This window comes from Ahaetulla prasina, chromosome 2 (assembly GCF_028640845.1).
Source record: "Ahaetulla prasina isolate Xishuangbanna chromosome 2, ASM2864084v1, whole genome shotgun sequence".
Taxonomy (NCBI): Eukaryota; Metazoa; Chordata; class Lepidosauria; order Squamata; family Colubridae; genus Ahaetulla; species Ahaetulla prasina.
In genome coordinates this window covers 251,546,931-251,561,867 of record NC_080540.1, presented here as the reverse complement: position 1 = coordinate 251,561,867, position 14,937 = coordinate 251,546,931, and the positions used below count along the sequence as shown (strand labels likewise).

Sequence of the window (14,937 nt, the reverse complement as noted above, 5' to 3'; positions counted from 1 at the left end):
GCTAGCTGTTTCTTTGGAACAAGCTTCAATGCAGACAACCTTATTCTGTGGTTTTCATGCTGTTCTAGATGCTCAGTTATTCCTTGTTTTAATTCTGTTATTTCTTTAGTTAGAGAACTTTGTTCTTTGTGAGGCACAGGAGAGGGTGCCTGGATCTGGGATGAAAACAATTCAATAGCTGTGCTGGCTTCCGCTACTGCCAATTCCCCCTGGATTGCCTCTAAAGTCTGAGTTACTTCTGGCAAGGCTTTGATTTCTTTGCCCTGGGTAGGCCTGCAATTCTTCCAGCTCTGCTTCTGTGAATACTTTATTTCACATTATAAATCAACATTGATCTTCTTGCCTCTGTTTTGTTAATTCTGGTTTTGGATGTTCTTTTCAGAATTGATGCATTCATTTCAAACATCCTCTTCCTGTTGGCCTTGATATGTAATAAAAGATCATTATTTCCTTGTTTTCTAGCTCTGTATATTGTGACAGATAAACAACTTTTCTTCCAGTAATTCTGCAGCTGCAGGCTCTGGTTGTTCAGCAAAGACGTCCTGAACCTTGTAGCCCATTTTTCACCAAATATCTTGGAACTCCAACAAATAGTGCAGTCCTGGTTGACCCAGATGATGACTGAGCAGGTATGGGTTTCTAAAATTTATATCTCATCATATTATTAATGGGAGGAACACTCTTTGACTCGTTGGAGGAGACTTGTTCAGTATGATTGACCCTCTGGCATATCTTTCATCTTCCTCCGGGTACACAAGCCCCACAACCCCATCACAATAGTGTCTTACTGGGAGTTATTATTATGGTTCATGGCACAGTCAGCCAGATGTTTCAGACTGGAAAGTATTACTATTAAACACAGTTTGATATTATTACTACAGTAGTTTCATTAGTTTGCTTCTTTGTTAAAAATAATTACATTCCATATACCTTATTTATACTTGCTTAGGATTGCTTTTGAAAAGCTACTTGGTGCAATCAAATGTAGGATTTTATGCACTTACTTAATATTTATTAAATAAATATGTTTAGAAATGAGTAAGAGTTTCACAATCCATGATCGGACTCAAGGCAATTTGGTAGCTTATTGTTGAACAAGGATTAATAATTCTGTCCCCTGTATGATCAGAGCCTACACTACTCAAAGCAGTGTTGCAAAATGTCAGTCAACAATCTTGGTTTAATGGGGTATTTTTGCTTCTCAAGTGAAGTATGGAGAAAATATTTTATTTGGCCATAAAGAAAATATTTGGCTAAATTGATCTCATCCAAATTCTTCAAGCTCACATGTTCATTTTATGCATAAAACTGCTACTGGATATTTACTCTAAACGAGAGCCTATGTCCTTTTGTAGTATATACAAGATTAGGGCATGTAACTGGGAATATGCAGTGACGTTGGAAACATTCAGCAGGTTTTAATCTGAAGTGGACTAAATTGATTCTGACTCTCCTGAGACTTCAGACACATAACATGTGTGCAGGTGTTGTAGTCCATTTCCCCCCAAGCTCTCCAGATAAAAGCGATGGGGAATTACTGAAATCATTTCCAATTACACTGTTTGGAAAAGAGATGGTGCAGCATCAGATATGAGGCACAGGCATCTGCAAGAAGGAGCAGGGGGACAAAAGGCAAATGTACATTGTGTCATAGGGAACCAAAGGGCAGCTATTCTGTACTTGAATTGTGACATTACATGCAAATTCATAAGGAGCTTTGCTTATGTTTTTCTCAGTGTTTTTATAGTGGGTTTTTTTTTTTTAGTTTTGTGTGCCACCCAGATTCCACTGGAGTTGGGCAGCGAATAAATTTTAATAAGTAAGTAAATAAATAAGTTATGTTGTCACATGATTTATTTTCATGGAACCGCCAGTTTATGTCAATGTCCATGAGAACACAAATCTTCCACCATTCGATTTTTTAAAATAAGCTTTTCTCACACAAGCAACAATGTTTAAAAGAATTGGTGAAGACTGTGGGGTTTGGGAAAGTATAGTTTTGAGGGCCATGCTTTCAAAATGCTGAATGATCGGATCATTCTTTCTTTCTTTCTCTTATAGCCATCATCTATTCTTGTCTAGCTGACATTTTCTAGTGCCAATTGAGCAGGACTATATATATTCATTCTTCCTAAATCTCTACAGCCTTTTTAGGGGTTGGAACATTTTAAGGATTTATGTCAAACTGAAATAACTATGTGATGAAGATCATGGAAGTAGCAATGCAAAACAAAAGGAAAACAAGCATTCTTTCTTTTTCTTCCAACAAGCTAAATTCAATGTCATTGCATCAAAGTTATCAGGCTCAGCTCAGTGAAGCTAGCCTGCAATTTTAAAAAAAGTATTGAATATCTACCTTCAGAGTTTAAACTGAAGATATGAGTTGAATCCCAACTCAACTTGGGAAGCCTCTGAATGCTCTTTTCCAAGTTGATAAATTGTATGTATGTATTTCTATGTGTATGTATGAAAAGGGAATGAGGCAGGGAAAAAATATGAGAGTTGGTAAATAATGTTGCCTTTAAAAAAAAAGAATGAAAATCAGATTCATTTTAACTGTTTTTGAAAACAAAAAGTCAGACTACATAAAATCAATTTGGGAATATTGGTATGGAATCTCTCTTCATTCACCATATTATAATGAGCCCAAAGTCACCCAGAAGTGAGTTTCTGTGGGTAACTGAGAACAATCTTGAATATAGGTCACTCAGTTCCTACTCCAATGATTTTACACACACACACACAGACTCCTAGTCCTGTCGGGAAAAAGCAAAGGATTGCACCTATATTCCACTACAAGCTCCTGAAGAAAAAGTGGGATATAAATCTCAAATAATTCAGGATGTCACAAATGCCTTACCGTAATTTTAAGTGTTAGTGGCTTAAAACTGCACTAAAACTATTGGAATGCCATGTACTATATGTGTGATTGTAGGTATTGATTATAATGTATACATCAACAAGGAATTGTAGTGTTAGTTTCTTGTTCAAAGCCAATTGCTAGATAATTAAAACAGTTCTTTAGTTAGAACTGAAAAAGCTTCTTGGATGACAAGTGAAACGTCTTCAAGAAAAATCAAAGTCCAGTTGCCTTTTGAAAAACACCTTTTCAGATAACCATGACTTTGATGACTGAGAATCTCCATAGACATAATTAAAACAACTTAAATGATTTTAAATGTGCTTTTTAAAAAGTGCAGAAAATGAATGACTTTTGTGTTATATACTGGCCATATTAGTCCTTGTCTTGCTGAGTTATCCTCGAATGCATATAATATTCCAAAAACTAGCAACAAAATTATTTATGAAGGTTTGAAGACATAGGATGTTAACAAATCACTAGAAGATTTAATAGCTCTTATATTTGGTGTGAAATTAAAATGGAGGTTTCCTCAGAACCATCTGTTGAGTTTTGCTCTTATAAGCCATGTTAATGTAATGCAATCCTATACATGCTTACTTAATTACATATGGAAACTATGGATATGGATTTCAATTTCTCCGAGGGAGTGAACTTAAAATATAATTGAAAGTAAAGCCAAAGACAAGTGTTTGTTAAGCTTTATTTCAAAGAAAAAATAGTAAGCAATAACAAAATCAAAAATTCATTAATCCTTTTTGAATCAGGAAATATTGATCCCATACATCAATGTTACAAATTACTCCTTCAATGTAGAACTACATTGATTTGAAAGCATTATCACTTGAAGTACACACAAATTATTTAAGAATTTTGAATAATAAAAAGTTTAGTTTTTCCTTTTACTTTGTTTTGATAATATAAAATACAACACATTTTTTTTAAAAAATACTGTCCATTGATTTAACAAGGCATCTGCTTCAATCAACTTGTATTTAACAATAATATAACAGGCAATGGGATTCTAATTGCATTTACTTAGAATTAAATTTTATTGACTTAAATAAAAGTTAAGGAAATATGCTGTGAGTTGCAGCTCTGAAGATATTACAAACCTGGATTATTATACTATGAAACTACAGTTTCTTGGATTATAAAAATCTGTCCAAAAAACTGAACAACTACAAAAAATACCTTGATTTTAATATTATTATAACATTGTTATATGCAATTATATTTTTAATCGATTCTGAACATAATGGTTTCACTTCAAGTTAAATATTTATTGCATAATGATTTGAAATAGGTGCTTGGACCTCATGTGAATGCTTCTGGACGAGTCTGAATAAAAGATGTGATTGCTTTATCAATCTGACTCTAAAGCAGCAGCATTTTTTTCATGTTCATGAAAAAGCTTGAAAAAAAATGTTGTCTTTAACTAATAGCAGAGAGATGCTATGCTTGTACTCATGAAAGTCCAAGCACTTCTTCTGAATCATGTTTGAAACATGTACAATCTTAAGCAGATATAATAAATCATATTGTAAGTTTTTAAAAAAGAACTTATTTGAAAAAAATATGTCACTAATATAATGTATTAGAGCAGTTGTCACCAACCAGTGGTCCGTGGACCACTGGTGGTCCGCGAGAAAATTTTGGTGGTCCGCAGAAAAATTATTTGCATTTTTTATATTGCACTAAATACTATTTATCTTTTTAAAAAAATCATATTAGTGGTCCTCAGGATTTAAAATTATGAATTTAGTGGTCCCTGAAGTCTGAAAGATTGGTGACCCCTATATTAGAGCACACTAGAAAACAAAACATTTCAGTTTGCAGCCTAATATACGAAGTAAGGCTTTAACAAGAGGTAGGGTGAAGTTCAAAGTAAGTATAGATAATGAAAATATTCTCAATTAAATGTTTGATACAGAGAACTGAATAAAAACAAAAAACAAGCAGCAAATGTGCTTAGCATTATATTCTCTCTGGAACCTGTAAAAATGAATTATTTATGTGAACATGCTGGAAAAAAAAGACAAAACTGTAGCAGATGATCAACTTTAGGGCTGTTGCAGAATAGAATTTCAGGAAATTGGATCCAAGTCAGAAATTCAATTACTTAATGAAAATGATCTTGTTTCACTGTTTGGCTTCTGTTGACCCATTAGGAGTGCCCTTATCATGTGAATCTTTTGATCATTCGGTAGACTGTTGCAGTAGTTACAGAAGTGAAAAATCTGCCATTGATTAATGCAGATTATTCTCTATTCTATTCTATTCTATTCTATTCTATTCTATTCTATTCTATTCTATTCTATTCTGAGATTTTAATTTCCAAAGAAATATTAATGATTGAAATATATAGTTCCTGAATGTATATTTTATAAACCAAAAATATCAGTAAATAACCAGTAAAATCAGAAATATGACAATACGTCAAACCTGTAAAATGATATATTTGTATGCTAAACTTATTAAATCTTTCCAATATTATCCAATATTAAAGCGATTTTAAAAATCCTGAACCTAACTGTTGATTTTAACATGGTTTGTTTAGAGAAAAATGAGAAGAAAATGCTAATCAATAGTAATATATGACATTTTCATTAGTCTATAGTCACATTGAAATTTTGGTCACTGATATTTAATTTGCATTGTTGCAACATATCACAGCTTTGATTAGTATGCATGGATTACAGTAACTTTCATGAACTGGACTAATCACTTTTTTTAAAAAAAAATCTTATCTCCATTCCATCCTTCTTACTGTATCATATTCTTTTCAATATCTTAAATGTCATTGCAATGTCATATCACACAACACAGTATAATACAAACATTTTGTAGAATATAAATTTTACTTAAGACACAGCAAAAATTTCTCCCTTCCTAAAACCTATTCTTAGCTGATTCTCAGAATCCTGGGTCACAATCAAGGATGGGGCAGAAATCTAATACTGTAAATATACCAGGGAGGCTAGTGGAAGGCTGCAGAGGTTACACCAGCTACGTCAAACCTATGACCTAAAAGTCACAGCTGTGCAGCCTAAATCTGGGGGCATCCCCAAATTTTCTTTCCTCAGGTTTCCACCAAAGTATAATTTGGGCAAAAGGGGAAATTATTAAATATATATCTATTCTTTATATGAAAATTATTTTTACTTTAATTTGAATCAATTTTTTGTTTGGCTCTCACATAATTTGGACAATGCAGTTCCCAGCACACTGCAGAAAGCTCATTGCTACACCTCCCCTCCACAAAAAAGGAAAAGATTTTTGTCTTGCCATAGACAATGAAGCATTCTTTAATTGAACAAGCATTAATATTTGTATCTCAGTGGCATTAAATCAAGGGAGTAAAATGCAGTATTTTTTAAATGCATGCAACCGCTAGCTTAGCTAGTGATAAACCAAACCTAAGGTCCTGGCACAGACAGATATGGACAGTATTATATCCAGGATCTTTCTTTATAATTTTATTTTGTCATCTGCCTCAGTGTCAGGGGCTGGAAGAAAGGGGGGGGGGAGAGGGAGAAAGTAGATGATGTCATTTGCTTCAGTGTTAGCGACTGAAAAAGCATGACAACCGAATTTAAGAAAAAAGCCTGGTCGCAACATCTAAATAAAGAGATTTTTCACTGCGAGGTTTATAGTTATTATTTCGAGCAAGAGTTAGAAAGGATTTGGGAAGAAAAAAAAAGAGGGGGAGGGGGCGTCTCTAAGAGGACTCTACTTTGGTTACAACAAAGGCTTGAAAGTCACGACTGGGTCGGTTTCAACTATACAATCTGGCACTCTTGTCAAAAGACAACACAGAAGACCTATTTGTTGCTCCTTCGCTCCCGTTAAAGGAGTGTTTTTTTTGTCCGCCCCCCCTCCCTCCCCCGCCCAAGGCAGCGGAGCAACAGCGCCCGTGATGGCTCCCGCTGCATCCTCTGTATTTATATGCCTGTCTGTCTGTCTGCCCACCATCCTGCAGAATCCCACCGGCGCCGGAAGCTCAAGGGAACCCCGCACAGGAGACGCCAAAGAGGCGGCGAGATCGTCCGGCGGGATTTGCCCAAGGCTGAGCAGTTCGCCGCGCGGACCCGAGCCGAGCAGGTCCCAGTCCAGCCGAACGGTGAAAGCGGAGCGGCGCTCGGCATGTTTCGGAAAAAGCGTAAATGTGCGCGAGGAGAGGCTCTCGCGGCGGCGAGCTCGCGCGGTCGGGGAAACCCTCCCTCCCTCAGCCGAGAAGGCTGGCGGCTCCCCCGCCCCGCCCTCTCACTGCACCGCCAGGGCTTCCCCGCGCCAATGCACAGCCTGGCGGGAGTTACTGCGGCTCACCCAGCTCCCGCCCCAACTGGTGGTGTCGGGGCAGCCGCCGCCGCTTTCTAGCAAAAAGGTCGCTCGCCCAAAACTCCTCGCCTTCTCCTGGGAAGGGCTGGCTGGCTAGCTGGGAAGGGTTGAATAAGCCAGCCTCCCTCCCTCCCTCCTCTCCCCCACAGCCGAAAGAGCGTTTTCCCGTTTCGTCGCTTGGGAGGGAGGAGGAACGCGAGCACCGCCTTTCGCGCTGGCATTCCGGGATTTCCCTTTGTTTAGAGCTGGGAATCCTCCTTCCTCAGCGGTCTTTCCCTGCCGCAGTCATCAGAGCTCTCTCTCCGGATCGCTCTTCTAGTTGACCCTATACTTTAGGCTGGAACAAGCGGTTTGAGAACTGGATTATTGCTTTACTATCTTCTCTTGCTTTTTCATGCTCGGGCAACCCTGGGCTTTCCCAGCACAATTGCAGAGTAGACGCTCTGAAAACTGCCAGCCGAAGATCCAAACGCCACGCACATCCTTTTGTTTCCTCTGAGGGCAACCCCTCCCATCACAACATAGGGAAGACCTATCCTCCCCCGCTCCCCAAACGGTTTGCCCTTTCGCTTCCTCACCCGAAACGAGACCCCGATTCGGGAGCAATTTACAAACATTGTGGAATCCTTCCTTGAAAGTTTCTGCAAAGGTTTTTATACGGCATATAAATCCCTGTAGCTCTCCCTCCTTTGTCCTTCACTCCCTCTCCCCGAAACCCCCCCACCCACAATATTTAGCCTTATTTCCGGGGTGGGGTGGGGGAGAAGAGCACATATGGTGCGGCAGGTAGGATATCATAGCGAAATATAATAAAACACCAAGCTATCATTTAAGGTCTGAAGCCCCGGTTCAACAGGCTCTGGAAGAATCCAGATAGAGAGGAGGAGAGGAATCACCCTTACCTGTCTGAGCAGTTCTTGCATCAACAGCGGATGGTACTGGTGATAGCTCCCCTCCTCCCCCCCGGACTATCACTGGGGTGAGGGGTTTCTGGTGGTGGCAAGAGGAATTCCCCCCGGCAGGGAGGAATTCCCCCCTGTAGAGGACAAGCGAAGGGGGGGGGGAAGAGAGAAGCAGCGCCCCCCCCACTTTGATAGCTGTCACTAGCACCAGCAACAGCAAACGCCGCTCCTGGGATTTTCTTGGCTCCCCTCCCCGCGCGGTGTTCTTCTCACGCTGCAGTTTTTTCGCCCCTTCCAGGTGACGTGATGCCCGTTGTTTTGGTTCGCCCGACCAATCGGACTCGTCGCCTGGATTCTACGGGAGCCGGGATGGGCCCGTCGTGGCGGCAACAGGACTCCCCTCTGCCGACCATAACGCATTGCGCAGGGTGCACCGCCGCCTGGTCTTCCTGCAGCTTTAACAGCTCTGACATGGAAACCCCATTGCAGTTCCAGCCGAGCTTCTGCTCAGAGCAGCAGCAGCAGCAGCAACAGCAGCGCCCACACCCGCATTACCACCACCAGCAGCAGCACCACCACCACCACCACCAGCAGAGCGAAGAGAGGCAGCCAAAGCAGCAGTCCAGCCCGTGCTTCCAGTGCAACAGCTGCGTTTATTACGGGGCTGCGGCTGCCACGGGCGATAACCTGCCGCTGCTCCTCCGCACTTCGTCGCCTCTGTCGGTCGCTTTCCGGACTCGCTCCTCGCCTCTGTCTTGCTCCGCAGCTTCTTCCCGCCAGGGCAGCCAGCTCAACGTGAGCGAGCTGACCCCTTCCAGCCATGCCAGTTCGTTCAGGCAGCCGCACCACTATTCCCAGCCCCACCAGCACCACCACTCCCACTCTCACCCGTGCCATAGCGTGCACCAGCAGCAGCCGCCGCCCCAACCGGCGGGCAGCCCCAACAGCAGCACCGGCAGCGGCAGCCACCACTACCAACTTCAGCAGCAGCGCCGCGAGAGCAACCCTTTCACAGAAATAGCCATGAGCAGCTGCAGGTACAACGGCGGCGTCATGCGTCCTCTCAGCAACCTGAGCTCGTCCCGTAGGAACCTCCACGAGCTGGACTCCGAAGCTCAGCCGCTGCAGCCCCAGCCGCCGCCGCCGCCGCCGCCGCACTCCAGCCCCACCGCCTCAGCGGCCGCCGCCGGCCCCGAGATCGTAGTGTCCAAGCCCGAGCACAACAACTCCAACAACTTAGCGCTCTACGGATCCGGCGGCGGCGGCGGCGGCAGCCAGACCAATAGCGGCGGCAAAACCAGCAAGAAGAAGAACCAAAACATCGGCTACAAGTTGGGACATCGCCGCGCGCTCTTTGAGAAGCGGAAGCGGCTGAGCGACTATGCGCTGATCTTCGGCATGTTCGGGATCGTAGTAATGGTGATCGAAACCGAACTGTCTTGGGGCGCTTACACCAAGGTAGAGAGACTCTCCGCCCCCCACGATCAACCGCCTTGTACCTTCTCGCCTTTCGTGTATTGTATTTCTTGTATCATATTTCTAAAAGCATCTTTCCCCCTTCCTTTCGTTTCCTTTCCTTTCCCTTCCCTTCCTTTCCTTCCCTCCCTTTCCCTTTTCTTTGTTTTTCTGCTTTTCGCATTATCCCAAGCTATTTTATCCCTTCTCCTTCACTTTCTCCATCCTTCAGACTTTGATCCTGAATGCTTGACTGAGCCCCATGAAGATTGTTGATTATTAACAAACCCTTTCCCAGATGTAGTCCTTTCTGCTCCCTTCTGGTAATCACAGATTCTTAGTAACTATGGCCATAGGAGTGATGTTCCTGAGTCTGCATTCTAGGGAATCTGGAATGGGGAGCTTTCCAGCATAAGGAGCTGTCAATGATAGTGCTTCAGTTGTCAACTTTTCCTTATGGGAAATCATCTTCAAGGCAACTTTTCTGGATTGCTTTGATGAGTGTCTGTTTTAAGTTGTCTTCCCCCTGCAGATAGGTACAATGCCAACTCAGCCATGCTTTTTTGTTTTTGTTTTTTAGCAAATGGTGTGATGCATTACATTGTTCAAAGAGTAACTCGGGAACTTACTGATTTGTACAACTAATAGACATTACCCTTGGAATATTTTCTCTAATATCTGCTTTGCATCATTTTTCATCTTCCATATGAATACTAGGGATGCTTTGCCACTAAGATTCCCTGCATTTGGCACACAGACATTAGCAGATTGTAGCTTCTCAACAGAGTAGCAACAGCTGAGTATTAAACATTCTTTCTTTGCTGCCAATGTTGCAAAGCTGGAAAAGATATTGGCTAGTTCATTGATAACAGTAATAACCTTGAGAAAGTCAGCTCTTTAAATGAGTGGCTTTGAAGTCTTTTTTATGAAGCTATAATTTGAGTAAAGCAAAGTGTCTTGAGTTGAATCAACTTGGATATGTCCACGCAGTTTTCTTTGCAACATTATGGAAGAGTTTTGTCACTGACTTCTGCAGTATTTTCAACTTCTCAGTCTAATTTATAGCCATGGTGTTTCCTGGTAATCTTTCCTTTGACTCTGAAATTCTTAGCCTTTTGCTGTCAAAAAGAATTGCCCAGCTTTGTAGCATATGAGAAGGGAGGAAAGGGCAATTCTATTCTTCTCCATTACTTAAGTATTAATCTGTGGTCATGTAACTTTTTTTATTAAAAAAAAGAGTACCACCTGGCCAGTGAACTAAATCTTTTTTTAACAAGATAGCCATTATTTTTCTCTGAGATATTCCAAACAAGGGACAAAAAAAATCAACATATAAAATATCTATTTTTTTCTTGCAGGAGTCGTTGTATTCATTAGCCCTCAAATGCCTTATTAGTCTCTCTACAATCATTCTGCTTGGTCTGATAATTGTATACCATGCAAGGGAAATTCAGGTATGTACCACTTATGAATCTGTAATTTTCAAGGACATCTCATAGAAACTCAGCAGACTGCATTAATGCATTTTTTTCACTGCCTTGGAGATGGTATATTGTTACTTATAAGACCTGAATATAGAAATCTGCGTGTTCTAGCTGTATTTATCTGTCTTTGCAGTTAATTTATTAATGTAAAAGTGAGGGACATAATGCCTGCTATTTTGCAATAAGTGTATATTTGTTAATCAATTCTGGATCACATGACTATGAAGTCTCCAGTAACCTCTAAATGTTAAACCTTGGTGATGCTGTGTTAAACATCTCATGTAAAAAGGCTGAGTAGCTTTTAAAAATGAAAAGATTATAAAAACATAGACCAAAGGCTCTAAATTCTATCCATAAATGTTGCAAGACTTGCAATAACCACAGTAGTCTTAGAATTCAAAGTACATTTTGGTTAAAAGATAGCTGATTAGATCTGATTTTGAAGAAAGATTTTCATCTGATTCATTTCAAGATTAAAAGGCATAGCTCTTTTTCGTCTTAAAGTAATTTCACCATGGTCATTAGCTCTATAAAGGAGGAACATCATAAAAGTGTGTGACCTATACAACATTGAACAAAATGATACAATTTTTTTCCATGAACAGAAAATGTTTTCATTGGTGGAGGTAAATATTAGTATGTAGTGAGCAATCACCGTAAGTCTGCTAAGATATGCCCAAACTGAGCCATACATTATGAAGGTGTCCAAGGTCATATGATCTGGTGGAATTAATTTGGATTAAAGCATTAATATAAAATGCATTTACAGATTACAAATTCATTAACCATCAAACCTCTCTGATTAACTGATTATGTAGGAAAAAGCTACCAGTTTTTAATAATTTTGAGATATTCCTTGCATGTCCCAAAAGAAATAAGTGATAAAGGCATCTCTATTATTGCCTAGTAAACTTAATAGATAATAACTTGTAGTCTTACTCAAGAGAATCTTTATTTTTATATATTTGAAGAGATATTAAATAAACTATGACAACTTTTCATTCATCAGCATTGGAATATTGCCACTTCTACCTTTTTATTTGCAAACAGGATGTAATATAAATAAACATTTTAAAAGTTTTTTAAATAGTCTTTTTAATATAGTTTCTTGTGTAGTTGTTACTATTATCAGCAGTTATTATTGCTATATATCTTTGGGCCTTCATAAATTTTAAAATATGCACTTTCTGCTTCATTTCTTTCATCACACATTTTACCTAGGATTAGTCTGTCCTTGTGAAATCTCCACCATTTTCTAATTATTGAACTTCACTATTCACAGAAATATTAATAACAAAATTGATGCACCCAAACAAAGCTGAATATAGTAATTTTCCGAAAGTAAATTCACCCTCCTTAACAAGACAAATCTCATGGACAGATGAGATTTTTTGCATTCACCTAAGTGCTGTGATGGAAGATGTTATTTTAATTCATATTTTATTTTAAATCATTTTTAGCTTTTCTTTAATGATTTAAATGCCCTTGAAGCAAGTTTAATTCACATGATACAATTTAGCAAAAGCAAGAAAAGCTTTTTATAATTGTACTACAAGGAATCATTCAGTTATGAAGTTAGTAACATACATTGTATTCAGAAATGTCAGAGTACCAAATAATGATTGTCTTGGGAGTGACACTTAATTCAGAGGTTATTTTAGTTTCAAAAAGTGTCATATGAAATCATTCAGTGCAAACTGTTTCCTTGAGCTTTCCAGTAACATGGTCCCTAGAGATCTTAGTGATAGAAAGTTCAAACACTTGCACTTATTTTTTTTAAAGAATCGGCCTGAGGCATTTTAAAATCAACCATAAAAGTGTTTGTATAGCATATAAAACTACACCCCAAACAATCTCATCTAGATTTCATGACTATATTTTGGAAATACAATTTCATTATCTCTTATTCTAATGGTGATCTTCATTTTTTTTACTGTTATTTGGAACAACAGAAATATTTTTTTAAAAAAACACACACACAATGCATACAATAAAACAATGGTTACTATATTAAACTTTACTCTACTGGAAAAAATAAATGATCCTGCATGAATTTAAATGAATGTCAATAGTTTTTTAAAAACTCAGTTTGTATTGAAAGATAACACACCCAGCAATCTACCTTGTTCAGCACTATGGACAGCTCTAAGTATCAGAAAAGGTTTTTTTTGCACCAGTTTACCGCATTTAAGTACTGGTGTGTGTGTGTGTGTGTGTGTGTGTGTACACACAAACACACACATGTTATTCACAGTGTTATGGAAAACCTGAACTTGTATTTATGCTGAATGGTTTTATTTCTTATTGGTATATTTATATAGCATAGCATATATTTATATTTAATTGCTGTTTTTGTGTTCTGAATAAATGAGATAAATATGTTAGTGAAAAGAAAGAAAAAAATGCATTTCACTTTTCTGTAAAAAATATTTAAAGGTGAGGACATCTTACCTGGAAACTTTTTTTTTTTTAGTTTAGTGGATTTCTCAAGTTAATAAAATTAGTGCAATGTACATGCTCTAAATCTAACTTTTCTGTTCCAAAAAAATAGGCATACATTTTTTTCATTTGGCAAAGGAATTTTTTTTTATAAATAACATTTCCTTCAAAACATTGATCAAAACTTTAAAGTTTTTGGAATGACAAATAATCACAGTTATAATATCTCATATGTTAGTGTTTGAAAAAAAATATAATAATTCCGCTTCTTGGTGAAGAATAATGACCTTTTTATTTTAACGGTGGCATGATAAGACTGCCAACTGAGGGGAATATATGTTTTCTTTCTGTAAAATTTTTAAACTACATAGAAAATCTTAATATCTTATTGGTGCTTTTTTAAAAATTGAAATTGTCAAAATCCTCCATTTTCAGAATCCTTATTGTCAACTACAACTGCATGGAGACATTTGATTCTCTGTTTGTTATATTACAGAATATGATCCATTAGTCTAAATCTCTTATATTTCAATTCCAAGAAAATGTAGACAGAGTAATGGGATGGAAATAATTATCTGGACCTAAATATATATAAATAGTGCCTCCTGGTGCAAAGATGTTTTTCTTAAGCAATCTTTTTTAGCATGGTACTCTCCAGATGTTTTGAAATTGTGTGATATATAGGAGAGTAACTTATGGAGGTCTGCTGTAGTGTCTCTAAATTATTGCTTTTAAATCAAATACATGTGAATGAAAGTTTTGAAATATAAGAATTCAAATATAAGATTAGTATCAGCTTGGTTTTAAGCATTGATGCTGACATGCATTCAACTTAAAACATGGAAATGAGCCTTACGCATATATACAATAATAGTTCCTTACATAGTTTCAATCTAGTCCTGTCATCAGTGTCCACAAACAACCAGAAATTGACAGAAATATGTTATAGGTATTATGCAGAAATATTGATTGAATCCCTGGTCCTATTCTTCAATTTAATATGATAATAGAAATCATTGCAATTATTAATCATTGGGTTTAACAATATTTGAGTCAGTTTTCATTTTGGAATATAAATTTTAGACTTCTGAAACTAAGAAGCAGTTATGTCAGAGATCAAATTTGTCTCTTTCATATGGTCTAGTTCAGCGGCCCCCAACTTTTGGGTACCAGGGATCAGTTCTGTGGAGAGAGATTTTCCTACAAACTGGAGGGGATGTGCTTTCATGTGCTCCTGCATCCTGTAGATGGAGCTTCACTTGTTTGTGAGGCTGGTTTCTGGCATTCTGCAGCCTGGGGATTGGGGACCCCTGGGCTCATTGATACATGAATATTCTCAAAATCTGTAATTTATGATGCTACTAATAATTAAAATAGAATAATTTAGTTTTTATATATTTGACCAGTGGCCAAAATAAATATTTATTCTAAGAAGAAATGTAGATGGTATTCTATG

General features: G+C 38.4%; 1 protein-coding gene across 1 annotated transcript in view; it reads left to right on the top strand.

Moving 5' to 3' along the window:
- The first annotated feature begins 532 nt into the window (after positions 1 to 532).
- KCNN2 (potassium calcium-activated channel subfamily N member 2) overlaps positions 533 to 14,937 on the top strand; it is a 103,870-nt gene continuing 89,465 nt past the window's right edge. The window contains exons 1-4 of the mRNA XM_058166253.1: positions 533 to 629; positions 6,843 to 7,028; positions 8,402 to 9,561; positions 10,917 to 11,012. Of these exons, the coding sequence (XP_058022236.1) occupies positions 7,007 to 7,028; positions 8,402 to 9,561; positions 10,917 to 11,012 (1,278 nt within the window). The 5' untranslated portion in view covers positions 533 to 629; positions 6,843 to 7,006. The remainder of the gene's footprint in view (positions 630 to 6,842; positions 7,029 to 8,401; positions 9,562 to 10,916; positions 11,013 to 14,937) is intronic.